Here is a 14,348-nt window from a genome sequence, read left to right as displayed (position 1 = left end):
ATGTGAAAATGGTCTTATCAGTCAAGACACATTTTCCTTTTTTCACCACTGGGGAGGTGGGATAGAAAGGAAAAGGATATCACATGCTCAAGTTCTTCGAGGCAAATTTTCTAATTCTGCTTAGTTCACAAGCAGTTGGAGAATGAGTCAGCAAAAGACAAATGACAGAATGGGCCATCACCTTTCAGTGCTGGACCCAGGCTGTCAGAGTGGAGAGCAAATAGGTCTTGTGCCTACCTTTAAGTGACAGGGATTCTCAGCTATGATTTTCTCTGTCACAAGTATATAAAATTGTGAATTTCAGTGTGATGAAAAAGGAGGAAATTTGTGGTGAGGTAGTCAGCTCTAATATAGTGTGGAAACTAGAGTGATTTTCATAGGACTCCAGACTGCAGATTTAATATATTCCTCTGCTGGGTTTTTATTTCTGATGAAAGGAGACCTGGGTGATAATGAGCTGCATTTATAGCCTATCTTCCTTGGGGAACTTGAGGAAATAGTTCCTCAGGTGTGGATGATGATGGGAGGTTGTTCGTCTCTGAAAGAGAATACTTATGTGGGAGAATGTAGGGAATACTTTACGTACAACGATGGTGAGCCAGTGGATGATGCCACCCAATGGTTACCCGGTATTTGCTATTCTATAATCTCATGATCTGTGTCCGAACTGAGATAAGAACATGCTTATAAATTCTGGGCTCTTTCTACAATAGCAAGTTGGAAGCCCTGGGGAAAGATTTCCTGGGTAATATGCTGCCATGATGTCTAGGATGGGCGGTTACCCCCAGAAACGGATCTGGAATGGGTGATCACTCTACCTACTATGATAAATGCTAGGATTTCAAGTTTAGGATTTTTTATTTTGACCACGTGTCAAGGTATTTATAATAGTCCTTGAAAAGGAGATACGAATTCTAGCCCTTTCAGAAGGAGACATGGCAGTACATAGCCATTAAATGTTGTATGAGGTGTTATACCAAAAGGTCCTAGAACACCATCCTCTGCCTCCTCTCTTCTTTTACTGTGTTCATGTGTCTTCCATGCTTGGGTGCTCAAGAACTTCAGACGGACAAGAGGAAGGTGGCTAAACTGGATTTTCATACTTGTTTTTAAAAATGGCAGAGGAATTATGAAACAGGAAATTCCTCACATTGTTGATAGGAATTTCCAAGCAAGAGACTTAATACTTAGATGTGGAAAACGGTTGATGGAGAGTACAAAAACTTTTTTTCCAGTGGTGTAGCTGTTGGTAAGGTTCATATGTTCCTGTAAACAAATTCCCACACAGCACCTGTAAATAACCCTAATGAAACTCACTGTGCCCCATATAGACACAGTGTAAACAGAGCTCTTAATTGGTCTAGATAATTAAAAGCTGGAGTCAGATATAGAGGGAAATGCTGAGAGATCAGAGAGAAGGAACAAGCTACAGCATACCTTACCTCCTAAGCGTCCCAGCAGATAAGAGATTGATTTCCTGTTTCTCACTGCTTACATCTTGCTTCTGCCGAGCTACCTCACTTCCTGTCTGTCTGTACAGACCTCCAGACCTCTATGGTTAGCTAGTGTCAAGCTCCATTCTCTGACCCCCAGACAGGCTTTATTTGAACAAGCAAGATATCACCACATATCCCCCTTTTTTTGTCTAAAAATTTTTTTAAAAAGGTTAGAACTAATATAAGAAAAACTATATACAATAAGTACAATAACTATATATAATATATACATGGAAATAAGTGCATTAACAATGTCTAGTTCATAAACATATGACAAACTCTGAGAAAATATTCCATATCTATTCTTTTTTGGTGAGTATGAAGTCTTGGACCTAATTTACTTTCTATTCTAATTTGCATTATCAAATTATCTTTTAATGTCTTTTAAACATATTACACTTAATATATCTATAGTGAGTTTCTTTACTGATTTTGATAAACAGGGAAACCTATAACTATACTGTTTAGTCTTTAACACCCTCAGATACCCAAGAAGGAAATAATATTAACTAAGTAAACAGAAAGTACGAGCAAGCGACTTCCAAAAATATGAGAAATGACAGAAACAGCTGGCTGTCTGAACAGTCACCCAAGATTACTCTGCAATGATGGGGCATCCATTTTTGACCTATAGGCTTAGCATATCTGACAGACATTTCTGTGAATCAGGATAATCTGAAGGACTGGATTGTCTTGTCTTGGCAAGGTTTGAAGCCAGTCTTTCTGTTGTCCTATTTGTCCAATTTGGACAGCATACTGTCAGCAGTTGAGGCAAGGGCATTTTCTTGTCTAGTGGCTTACCTTTATCACAAAGAATTTAAACTCATGTATGTGGTGATATCTTGCTTGTTCAAATAAAGCCTGTCTGGGGGTCAGAGAATGGAGCTTGACACTAGCTAACCATAGAGGTCTGGAGGTCTGTACAGACAGACAGGAAGTGAGGTAGCTCGGCAGAAGCAAGATGTAAGCAGTGAGAAACAGGAAATCAATCTCTTATCTGCTGGGACGCTTAGGAGGTAAGATGTGCTGTGGCTTGTTCCTTCTCTCTGATCTCTCAGCATTTCCCTCTATATCTGACTCCAGCTTTTAATTATCTAGACCAATTCAGAACTCTATTTACATTTTGTCACCTAATGTGGGGCACAAACCCACAACCCTATAGGATCTACCCACTGAGCTAGTCAAGCTCATTTAAAAGTGTAATGTATAATTATATACAGATTATAGATAGTCACCTATTATAGTCAAAACTTAAAGTTATGTTAGTTAGGTTTTCTAGATATACAGAAATATATTTCAAATTAATAGGTATTCTTCAAAACCTTTCAAAGACCTTCAGAATATGGCATGTAAAATGGTTTATTCGGGTTTTTCATGACAGTGAGACACAATTGCTCCTGGCAAGACCGATTACTATAAGAGAGGAAGATGGGTATTGGTGAAACTTGTTATGGAGTTTGCCTTTGACATGGCAAGACTAGCCATTTGGGCAAGAAACTGCTTTTTCCTGCACTATTTCACTGTATGCTGTATGAACATACAGGACCCATAGGAAAGTAACAGTCCTTCAGGGTTCCTGTTTCATGGAAGAGTCTGCCAGTCATTCTGCAGGACACAGAGAAAAATGACAATGAAAAACTGCCAATACAGGTGGGACAGTTTCAAATTTCTGCTTCTCTGAGAAGTCTGCCAGACATTCTGGGCCTATAGGCTGAAGATGGATGCCCCAGTGTTATAGAAGAACTTTGGGTGACTGTCCAGGCAGTGAGATATCTCTGTCAATTATAGAGTTTATATATTATCCTTTTGAGGTCTTTGATGGAGTTGAAGACTGATAGTTATGGTTTTCCTTAGTTATGATAAAAGATAAATTACATATAAAACTTTAGATTCACAAAGATAGGATAGATGATAGAATATTTTCTTTAAATTTTGCTAAGTGTTTATCAACTAAATGTTGTAACTGTAATACTTGCTTGATAACTCTTTTATATATAATTTTACTATGTTAAAGTTAAAACTTTCCTTTTCATTTAGTAAGAAAATAGGAGATGATGGAGGATGTCCTTCTGTATATATATTTCTCTAATTGGTTGATGAATAAAACACTGATTTTCCAGTAGCCAGGCAGAAAGTATAGGTGGTGCTACCAGATAAGGAGAATTTTGGGGAGAGGACACAGAGAGAAGTGATCAGAGAGAGATGCCATGTAGCTACAGGAAGATAGGATTGTCCAGTAAGATAAGGCCATGTAGAAATACATATATTAGTAGTTATGGGTTGATAATTAAGAGAGAGCTAGCCAGTAAGAAGTCTAAGCCATTGTCCAAACAGTTTATAATTATTATAAGTCTCTGTGTGTTCATTTGGGATTTGGGGCTGAAGGCTGGTGGGACCATTCGGAACAAAAACTCCATCTACAACACAGAAACATGAAAGTCAAGGAGGAAGTGGAAGAGTATTAATGGGCATGGGAGGAGGACAAGACATAGTAGCAGTAGGTGAATATGACTGAAATATATTATGTGCATATTGGAAATGTCATAATGAAACAATTATTATGTATAATTAATATATGCTAATAAAATATTTAAAAAGGAATTCTCACTTGGAGTTTAGAACTGGAGAGGTTAGAGATGCCCAGCGAATTGCCCGAAGCACCAGAGATAATGAATGACAGTTGTAGAAATCATTCTGGACAATAAAAAATGTCCCGTATGGATGTTAGACATTATTAGATTTTTAATAACTTTACTCACATTCAAGGTTGGTAATGATCAAAGATCATTTGGTGGTACATTTGTTTACATCAAGAATTCATTAATAAGTCTTTAACTCTGCATTTTAATGAGAGGTTATTTATCAAAATGTCTCTCCCCATGAGAGAGATGAGTGTCATGTGGCAGGAAATCTAGTAGAGACTGATTAGTCTTGTTGAAAGGATTTTCAGAGTTGAAGTACTACAGTCTACAATGCAAACCATGTCAGCTAATGTAATATTCAATAATTCATGAAGGCCATCTGCTCCATTCCAGATGCCTGGGCTGGGGGGCTAGGGCTGAGGGACAGAGATGAGAAATCTTCCCTATGTTGTACATACTGAAGCATTTCATTAGCATCATCTCAGCTGGCAGTCAATCAACAGGGGCTTTTCTCATGCAGAAAAAATGCTTAACTTCAATGAAAATGAATCTTCGAAGGGTTACAAACAGTAAGTAATTTTTTTAGAGAGTCAAGATATAAAGCATAAATCAGTGCTCTAGTAAGCAAGCCTAAGTTTGTGTGACCACTTGTCACTGACTCCCATTTTTAGGTAGAATGCTGTAAAAGAAAAAATATTCTTTCCAGAGAGTTGGTGCATGACTTACTTTTCAAAGGACATTTTTTGCCTCTCTCTAAGAGATTCTGCTAAGTTTCAGGTCCAGGCTTATTCTAGGTAGACCAGTACTCTACCACAAGAATTATGGCCTCACTCTTCCCTTCTGTCACATCTATTTTTACACACATAAGAAGGCATTGCTAATCTGACAAGAATTGTTAGGTGATTCCATTAGACTAGGGGCTTCCAGCCTGAACTCTCCCAACCTGGCTACTGGTTCTTTTGGTCCAGAGGCTTTAGAGTGATGGTGAAGTGAGGAGGTGGCATGTATTCACAACCTGTCAGACAGCACCTCATGCTTTATCTTTTCTCAATGCTGAGAGTCATCACATCAGATAGGCAAGGATGACTCTGCCTAGTCAGCTCCATGTGCTGTGTAACACAGCCCCACACGGCAGCTGCTTTGCTTGTCTACTGTCTAGACAAAAACAAGTGACTTACTTTCATGGAAGGCAAAATCCATGTAGAAAAGATTGAAGTTTGTGAATGTCTCAGTGGTTGCAATTTTTTTCAGTGTATTGGAGAGTTGTTCTGCTCTCTAGATACAAGAGAAACAAAGAATTCCATGAAACCTCAACTTTGACTTTCATGAGACAATTCAGTCACAAAAAAGAAATTGATCTTCCACACGTCACTTCACTTTCCTATCTCCAAGCTATCAGCAGAAATAGCTCTGCACATTAAAGAGTATTCATGTGCAAATGACCAATGAACATATGAAAAATGTTACTATTCATTAAGAATCAAACCAATGTAAATTAAAGTAGTAAGATTCAACTTTTCCTCCATGAATTTCACAAAGATGAGATGAAAACCTTGATAAAACTAAATGTCAGAGTGAATGAATGAAAATATAGGTTAGCTTCATGGTTCCAGACAACAACTTGGCAATGCAGATCAAGTATATCTTAACATGACCAATATATCTTATAGTTTGTGTATAGAAGCACCACAAAACACATGTTTTGTTATTCATCATGGTGAAGAACTAGAAATGATCATGAATTCAACCATACAAAAATGATGCAATAAATCCTGCCACATTCATATATTTTGAAAACTGCAAAATATTTGTATCATTATAATATGGAGAAACAATTTATGAACATCAGAATTTGTATGAGTAGTTTCAATCCAGTAGGCAGAAATCTCAAGATACCTATGGAAGTGATAATAGATATTCACATACTGATACATTGATGTTTTTTATCTATGTGTGTGCAAGTGTGCACACACATGTGTAGGTATATATGCAAATGTATGTACATGTGTATAGATGCCAAAAGACAGCCTTAGACATTACTGCTTAAGGATTCATTCACCTTGGTTTTGGAGAGAAGGACCCTCATTAGCCTAGACTTGCTCATTTGGTTACATTGTATGGATCGCTAGTGAACTCCAGGGATGTTCCCGACTCCACACCCCCAGCACTGAGATCTGTGCCACTGCTTCCACTTTCCCACTTGAGTGCTGGGGATTGAACTCACGTCTTCATGATTATATGACAAGCACTTCACTGAAGTGTGTGTGTGTGTGTGTGTGTGTGTGTCTGTGTATGCATGTGTTCATGCGAGTGTGTGTGCATGCCATACACAGGCATTGAGGATGGAAAACAATGATGGGTAGCTTGCTCTGTCACTCTCTGCCTTATTATCATGATACATGTTCTCTTATTGAATCTGGAGCTAGGCTGGCTGCCAGCCAGTCCCAAAGAGCTTGTCTCTGTCCCCTACAGCACTTTAGTTACAGCCCTGTATGCAGCTATTCCCAGCTCCTTAGGTATGTGATGGCAATTTGAACTCGGGCTCTCAAACTTGTGCAGCAAATTCTCTTAGCCACCAAGCCATCTTCCTAGCCCCAAAAGTTGTAGCTCAGTCCTCAAACTTGTTATCTTCCTGCCTCTGCTTCTTCAGCATGACCTATCAGTGTATAAATCACAACTGACTCTAGCCCAATTTTTGTTGCTGTTCTTAGTGTTCTTAGTAGATATTTATATATCCCATTTTTTCACAATTGAAATATGTATATTTTAATTTTTTTATCTTTCTGTGTAATTTTTTAAAATTTGCACGTTATTTACAATAAAGTTTTATTAACAAAATATGCAGGTTGTGGGTCATGTTTGCCATCTCAGTACTTAGAAAACTGAGGCAAGAAAGAAAATTTCTGTGTTTCAAAGCAGGCTGGGGCCACATAGGCAGGCTTGTCTCAAAAATAAAAAACAAAAATGAGTTTCATTAATTTTTATAAAGCTACTTTACAACCCATGAACAAAGTATAAGATATTTTGCTTGGGAAATGGATTCTTTCAGACATGTAAGGTGATCCTCTCTGAGCCCAGTCACACATAAGCTCATCTTCAACTCCCAAGTTACAGGCTCTGTGTGTGTGTGTGTGTGTGTGTGTGTGTGTGTGTGTGTGTGTTCATGCTTGAGAAACATGTGCATTCCGAGGAGGACAGTAAGAGAGGCAGGCCTAGAGAGGGGTGGAAGCAGAGAGGACACGCAGTTCTTTTGGTTTCTATGACTCCCTGACCATGTGATTTTACTATTTGCCAGGTTGGTGACCATTATGCTATAGAATCCTATCCTGAGGGAAAGTCTGCAGCAAACCCAGGGACAGAGAACTCAACAGCTCTACCTGTGAAGTGAGAGTCCGGAGGGTCTTGTTGGAAGACATCCAGCCATTACAGGGGCTGACCTGAGAGAAGAGAAAGAACACTTTGATTAAAGAGGCACAGACCCAGTAAGAGATGTGTGGATGTATGTACACATGTGCTTGCATATATATGCATTCGAGTGTGTGTGTGTGTGTGTGTGTGTGTGTGTGTGTGTGTGTGTGTGTGTGTGTGAGATGAGGCTTCTGGGCTTACCTGGAGGCAGCTTAGGAAGGAGAAGAAGTGTGCATAGGTCACGTCTTTATTTAGCTGGCCTGGAAAACACAGAGGTCTGATATGTTACATGGAATCAGATGGCAATGCTCAAAGGCATTTGCAGACAACCTTGCTTCCCTTTCAGATGGTGCCATTTATCCTGATTGGATTGGTCAGTCAGCAGAGCTTTGAGGAATGCCTGAATTTTGTCTGAGCCTGAGTTAGGAAGAGACCCTAAGGAGTTTATGCATGAGGAATGGAGTGCTGGCCTCATGTAATTTCCAGAGGGAGAGACAGGGTCTTCTCTAGCTCTAAATGGACCAGAGTGACTTGAACAAAGCACATAGCCAGGCAACACCTTCCTCTTGGTAATGTCATGAAACTCCAAGTGAGGCTCTGGGAGCTCCATTCCAGGTGGGAATTGACTGAATCCTCCTTTCTGGGCTTCTGAAACACTTAGGTCTGAGCCGATTGTTCCATGCTGAGTAACTGGTATTCAGAATGTCTGAAATTCTGAACCGAAACCCTTCAAATATGGCTGGGGTGGCTCCATTACACTTGGGTGGGATGGAGATGCCAGTGGACTTTTATCTTCTTGATGACAATAGATTAAGAGTTCTCCATAGTTGTCTTATTGAGTGAGTTCTAGTTAGGAAATGTACCTCACAGGTTTGTCTTGTTTTGTTTTTTTTAACTTAGGTATCTGCTGTGAGTACCAATACATCTCCTCTCTCCCACTTTCAAGCCTTGATTTCTTTGCTTTCCAGAAGAACTGAATTTTGTCCTGCTCCATGGCTACTGGGAATATCACTACTGCACACTCCTTTGGGGTTAAGCCCAATCACAGCCTTGCTCAATTCTGCCTTGCTCTCCCCTTCTGCTATCCTGCCAAGATAACAGCATATCTCTGGATGAAGGCCCTGGGTATATCTTGGTTCACTGAGCCCAGTCTCCCTTCCTTTGCTTTCTATTGCTTACTGTTTCAACACTGCTCCCTCTTAACCTACTTACTGGACAGAGGGATAGATTTCCTGAACAGGATGAAGTCTCTGAAATATATTAGAAGATAGTTGTGAAACATTAATACGTATTTTTCTTCTATCTTGCATTTGTCAATTTAAAGAAAGGATGCCTCAGGGGTGCTCAAGTGGAAGGGTGCTTGGGAATGTTTACGGTGGACTAATAACCTAAAGGAAAGGAAGAGGGAATGTGGCATTTCCCCTTTGTGGGCACTGACTCTTCATCATTTGCTTTTTAGATGTTATCTTGATTTTTTAAACCTATCTCCCCTTCACCCCACCAAATCTAAGTGCTCTAGTGTAAAGAGGTTGTGTGTGTCTGTAATCCCTGATCAGGAGATATTAGTTAATCAACAGGGATCTGGGGATGCAGTTCAGTAGTACAGCTAGAGCACGAGAGCCTGGCTTTGATGCCAGCACCAAAAAGAAGAAAGAATCCCGTAGTAGACAGTGATACTGCCCACAGTGACCAGTAATTATCAGGATCTGAAAAGATGCCTCCCTCTCTCTCTCTCTCTCTCTCTGTGTGTGTGTGTGTGTGTGTGTGTGTGTGTTTTCAGAAGCCACTGGCTTGCTCCTATGGATGCTACTGACTCTCCCTAAAGATTAAAGGGCACGTTTCTCCTCCAGATGGTTAAAAGACATAGTTTGTATCTCAGAAATTTACAAATTCCTTAGGTTTAGGATTATATTTCATAGTTATATTTACTTATCCATATCTATCTATATTTCTATCTATCTTTATCATATTTATCATCTATATTTCATCTATATGTCATCTGTGTCTATATGAGAGAGAGAGAGGAAGAGAGAGAAAGGACAAAGGTCAATGTCAAGTATCTTTCTCATTTACTTTTTATCTTATTTCTTTGAGAAAGGGTCTCTCACTGAATCTTGAGCTCACTGATTCCACAAGACTAGCTGTCAGTGAGAAGCTCTTCCTATCTCCACTCCCTTCCAGAGTGCTAGAACTAGATGAATTTCTTTAATCATCTCTTCCCCTTCCTTCATTCTCAAGTTGCACGGTGTTATTATCTACTGTTGTTAAATCAAGTGTGTTTGGTCAATTTGAGGAAATGTATATAGCTAGTGGAACCAAAGTTTATGGAAGAAAATGGAATTTAAAATCAGAAAACTTCAAATCATGGTACTACTGGTGTGATGGAATAGACTGGAAGGATGCTCCCTCTTCACCAAGCTTCTCTTAGGATGAGAAATTCAGTGACCTAATGGAATTTGTTAGGAAACTACAATTTTCACACCCAGTGGCTCAAAGAGATATCCCCAACCCAAGTGGCTGTCTTTAACCACACAAAACAATTCAGAAAGGAGTGAAGGTCTATGTCTTATCATATTTTTGCCTATAAGGATAAGAAGTTATATGAACATGGAAGCTGTGCTCTCCTGACTTCGTCTTAAATGGCTGAATGTAGATATCTGCTTTTTACCTCCAGCAAAGAGACTAGATTGCTAGTTATTAGTCCTTTTCTCATGTTAATGGGAGTGAAATTTCTTGAGTAAGTTAGGGAAGTTGGTTTAATTGAAAACTGCAGGAGGAAAAAGAAGAGGAGGATCAGGAGGAGTGGGGAAGTAAGATTGAAACACACATAGAAGTTATGTACTCAAGGGAAAACGCTGGTTCATGCTCAAAAAGGAGTCAGCCATGAATAGAAGATTCTACTTACATATTCACACCCTGGCCTTATACATTCCACATAGGCTGTCATTCTAAAGTTCCTTTCATGTTGTGGCCCCAGGTTATACTCTAAGCAATTTAAACAGAGACAGGAAACTGCAAGTCTGGTCACTTGGGCAAACAGGAGATTGACCAGCAAAGCTATTGGCAGAAATATTTTTTAAGTATATCAGTGCTATTCCTTTTGAGTAGTTGTCACCCAGGTTTGTCTTGCCCACCTGCCAGGATTATGCTTTTCCTGGTAAGAGCATTGGGACTTAATGGCTGGCCAGGACTTAATGATGGCTGTGACTCTGTGTTGACCCCTTGAGTGTGGAGGCATGTTCTTTGAAATGGAGATGGGCCTAATGAGTGGACATAAGTCAGGGTTCTGTGTCTTGTTATAGAAATGGGGCCCGACTGGAGGCCAATCTCCGTGAAGAAACAGCAGCAGAAACTTTCTCAACAGCCCTAAGCATCAATGGCAGTACAGATTTTACTTTCTTACAGTTTCTGACAAGCCTGGTTAGTATACTTACTTGTCTTCTAGTCATGTCAGAGGCAGTGATCCTTTAGTTAAATTCTACTTTGTATAACTTAATATTTCACAAGCAAGCTTATTAGTGAAACCCTTATAGCATAAATTTTACTTCTTCAAATTTCTCCTGCATTAATATCATACACACACCACACATACATATCAAGCACATCCCATAGATATATGCCACATATCATAAGTATACATCACACATATTATACAATACATATCATACACATAAATGCATGGACACATTGCACATACACACATCATATGTATGCGTTGCACACATATATATCTACACAGTGAAAAGAATCTGCAAGCATAACATACCTAGAGGGTGGTACTGGTTGTGCAAACTATCCCAAAGAAAAGTTCCATCTGGCAAACCATATAAAATAACGTGACTGCCATTGGGCAGTTGGGAATTCAGATGCTTCAGAGTCTGCATGACGTTGGAGTACATTTGCTCAGGAGTGGTCATTTCTGGTACCGGGTCTGTCTTCCTGTGGTGGAAGAAACAAAGATCTTGATTAGCAGGAAGGTCACATACAGAACACTCTGTATGTGCTGGTTATTGCTTATTTTGCAAATTGCTTATGACTTCCTACTTTTCTGTCACTGAGGCCGAATTTACTGATTCCTTTGTAGTGGAGTAAGCCATGTAACTGGTGATATAAGCGCCTCTAGAATGTTCTTTGACTGTATTGCCACCTGTTTGAGGAGAGAGAAAGAGAGAGAGAGAGAGAGAGAGAGAGAGAGAGAGAGAGAGAGAGAGAGAGAGAGGATACCCATGTTCCTGAAGAACGTTCAGTGTGAGCAAGAAGGAAAAACTTGTGGCTTTATACTACTAAGATTTTAGAGTTTTTTTTCCTTTTCTATGTTTTTCTGTTTTGGAGTTTAAGTTCAACTATCTTGCCTCATGACTACTGAAGAGGATCTGTTTTAGGTTTATTTGGAGTTTTGACACTTAACATTTGGTTTTTAAATTGCACACAGACCACAGTAGGGAGACAGAGCATCTCTGAGGCATGATGTTATTTTATGTGTACACACTCTTATCCTTTATTCTCAGTTTCTATGCTAAATTTGGGCTTTCATCATTGTTCTGATAGACTTTTTCTTATGGCAATATTTACCAATAGTTATATTTTATAACACTGTCTTTCTCTGGTAGTTGTGCTCTGTAGAGCACTTAAACACATCAAGCAAATCTTAAGTAAATAACATAATAGTTGTCTTAGTTAGGGTTTTATTGCTGCGATGACACACCATGACCACAACAAATCTTATAACAGAAAACATTTAATAGGGGCTGGCTTATAGTTCAGAGGTTTAATTCATTATCATCATGGTGGGAAGCATGATGGCATACAAGCATACATGGTGCTGGAGCGGTGACTAAGAGTTCTACATCTGGATCCTCAGGCAAAAGAAAGAGACTGCCACACTGGGTGGCTTGAGCATCTGAGACCTCAAAGCCCAGCCCCTAGCGATACACTTCCAACAAAGTCACACCTATTCCAACAAGGCCACACATCCTAATAGTGCCACTCCCTGTGGGCCAAGCATTCAAACACATGAGTTTGTGGGGGCCATTCCATTTAAACCACCACAACCATGTAACTTAAGGCTTTAGAAAAAGAAAACAAGTCAAATTTAAATGCAGTGGATGAACAGAAATAATATTAGATCAAGATAGAAATAAATGAAATACAACTTAACAAAACTACAAAGAATCTTTGAAACAGAGATTTGGTTCTTTGACAAAATAAAGAGATCAACAAATGGGTAGTTAAACTAACGGAGACAAAGAAAAACAGTAGATCTAAACTTAAAAAATAAAAATGAAAAGGAAGTTATTACAATGGTCACTATTACAATAAAATCCAGAAAATCATAAGAATATAAACCTTAAGATTATATTCTACAGAGTTGAGAATATAAAAGAAGTGGATGAATATCTAGATACATGTGACCTATCAAAGTTAAACCAAGTTGAGACAAATTATTTAAACAGATATATAACCAATAATATTATAGTAGTAGCAGGAAACCACCCAACAAAGGAAAGTCCAAGACCCTTAAGGAAGATCACATATCAATACTTCTCCAATTATTCCATAAAATAGTAAGGGAAGACACTACCAGGCTCTTTTTATTAATCTATTACACCTTAGATAAGTCCTTGCCCCCAAAGAAGGAAAAATTACAGACCAATTTCCATGATTGACACAGATGGAAATATTATCAATAAAATAGTTGAAAACCAAATTCAAGAACACATAAAGACAGCTCAGGGCCTCCTGAGGCTGGGGAATGTGCACTGGAGAACCCACTCTTGTGGAACAGGTCATCTAGAGTCTGGCAACTTGTGATGCTAGTCCCACCACCACCCACAAGAGGAGGTAAGTGTGGGCCTGTTTCTGGCCCACCTTCCAGTGCCTTGCTCCTGAGGCCTGGGGACTGTGCGTGGGGGATCCTGTCAGTGCAGACCACTCTATACAGAGTCTGCTAACCTCGAGGTGCTAGTCATGCTTCCACCTATGGGAAGAGGAGAGCCATCAGAATATCAGACCTGCTTGCACCCACAGGAAGAGAACTCTAAACCTATACACAAGGAGGAGGAGAGACCCCATCAGTGTCCATTGGAAGAAGGGATGGGAAGACAACAGTATAAGAACACATTCAACAACAGAAAGATCAATATGATGCCAACAGAGTATAGGGACTCCACACGAGCAACACCTGAACATCCCAACACAGATGAAGCAGAAGAGAACAACCCTAAAAACAACTTTATGAAGATGATAGAGCCCCTCAAAGAGGTAATGAGAAAATCCATTAAAGAAGTGGAAGAAAAAAACAAACAAAAATTCAATAAATGGAAGAAAAGAGAAACCAAAAATTGCAGGAAATAAACTAATCCCTTAAAGAAAACAAGGAAAGCAAAGAAAAACCAACCGAACAAGTGAAGTAACAATTCAAACAGTGCAAGGCTTGAAAGCTGAAATACAGACAATTTAAAAAGCATAGTATGAGGGAATGCTGAAAATAGAAAGGCTGGGTAAATGACCAGGAACTACAGATGCAAACATAACCATCAGAATACAAGGGATGGAAGAGAGAATCTCAAGTGTTGAAGATATACTAGAAGAAATAGATTCATCAACCAAAAATAAATCTTAAGTCCAACAAATCCCTAACACAAAATATAAAGGAAATATGGGACACTGTGAAAAAGGAAACCTAAGAATAATAGGCATAGAAGAAGGTGAAGAAACCTACTTCAAAGGTGCAGAAAACATATTCAACAAAATCAAAGAAGAAAACTTTAATAACCTAAAGAAAGACATGCCAATAAAAGTA

The 14,348-nt window shown here is 39.1% G+C and overlaps 1 protein-coding gene across 3 annotated transcripts in view; it reads right to left on the bottom strand.

Annotated features, from left to right (window-relative positions):
• Positions 1–14,348, bottom strand: part of Aoah (acyloxyacyl hydrolase) — a 212,165-nt gene that overhangs the window by 23,236 nt on the left and 174,581 nt on the right. For all 3 annotated transcript variants that reach the window (XR_005880783.1, XR_005880784.1, XM_040755639.1), the window contains exons 16-19: positions 11,313–11,485; positions 7,748–7,806; positions 7,516–7,575; positions 5,317–5,413 (exon numbers count right to left, since the gene is read on the bottom strand). Coding sequence is in view for 1 of the 3 variants with exons in the window: in XM_040755639.1 (XP_040611573.1) it covers positions 5,317–5,413; positions 7,516–7,575; positions 7,748–7,806; positions 11,313–11,485 (389 nt within the window). In the remaining 2 variants the exon portion in view is untranslated. The remainder of the gene's footprint in view (positions 1–5,316; positions 5,414–7,515; positions 7,576–7,747; positions 7,807–11,312; positions 11,486–14,348) is intronic.

The sequence above is a fragment of the Mesocricetus auratus genome, unplaced genomic scaffold (assembly GCF_017639785.1).
Source record: "Mesocricetus auratus isolate SY011 unplaced genomic scaffold, BCM_Maur_2.0 Super-Scaffold_100013, whole genome shotgun sequence".
Lineage (NCBI taxonomy): Eukaryota > Metazoa > Chordata > Mammalia > Rodentia > Cricetidae > Mesocricetus > Mesocricetus auratus.
This window is presented reverse-complemented; position numbering and strand designations above follow the sequence as displayed.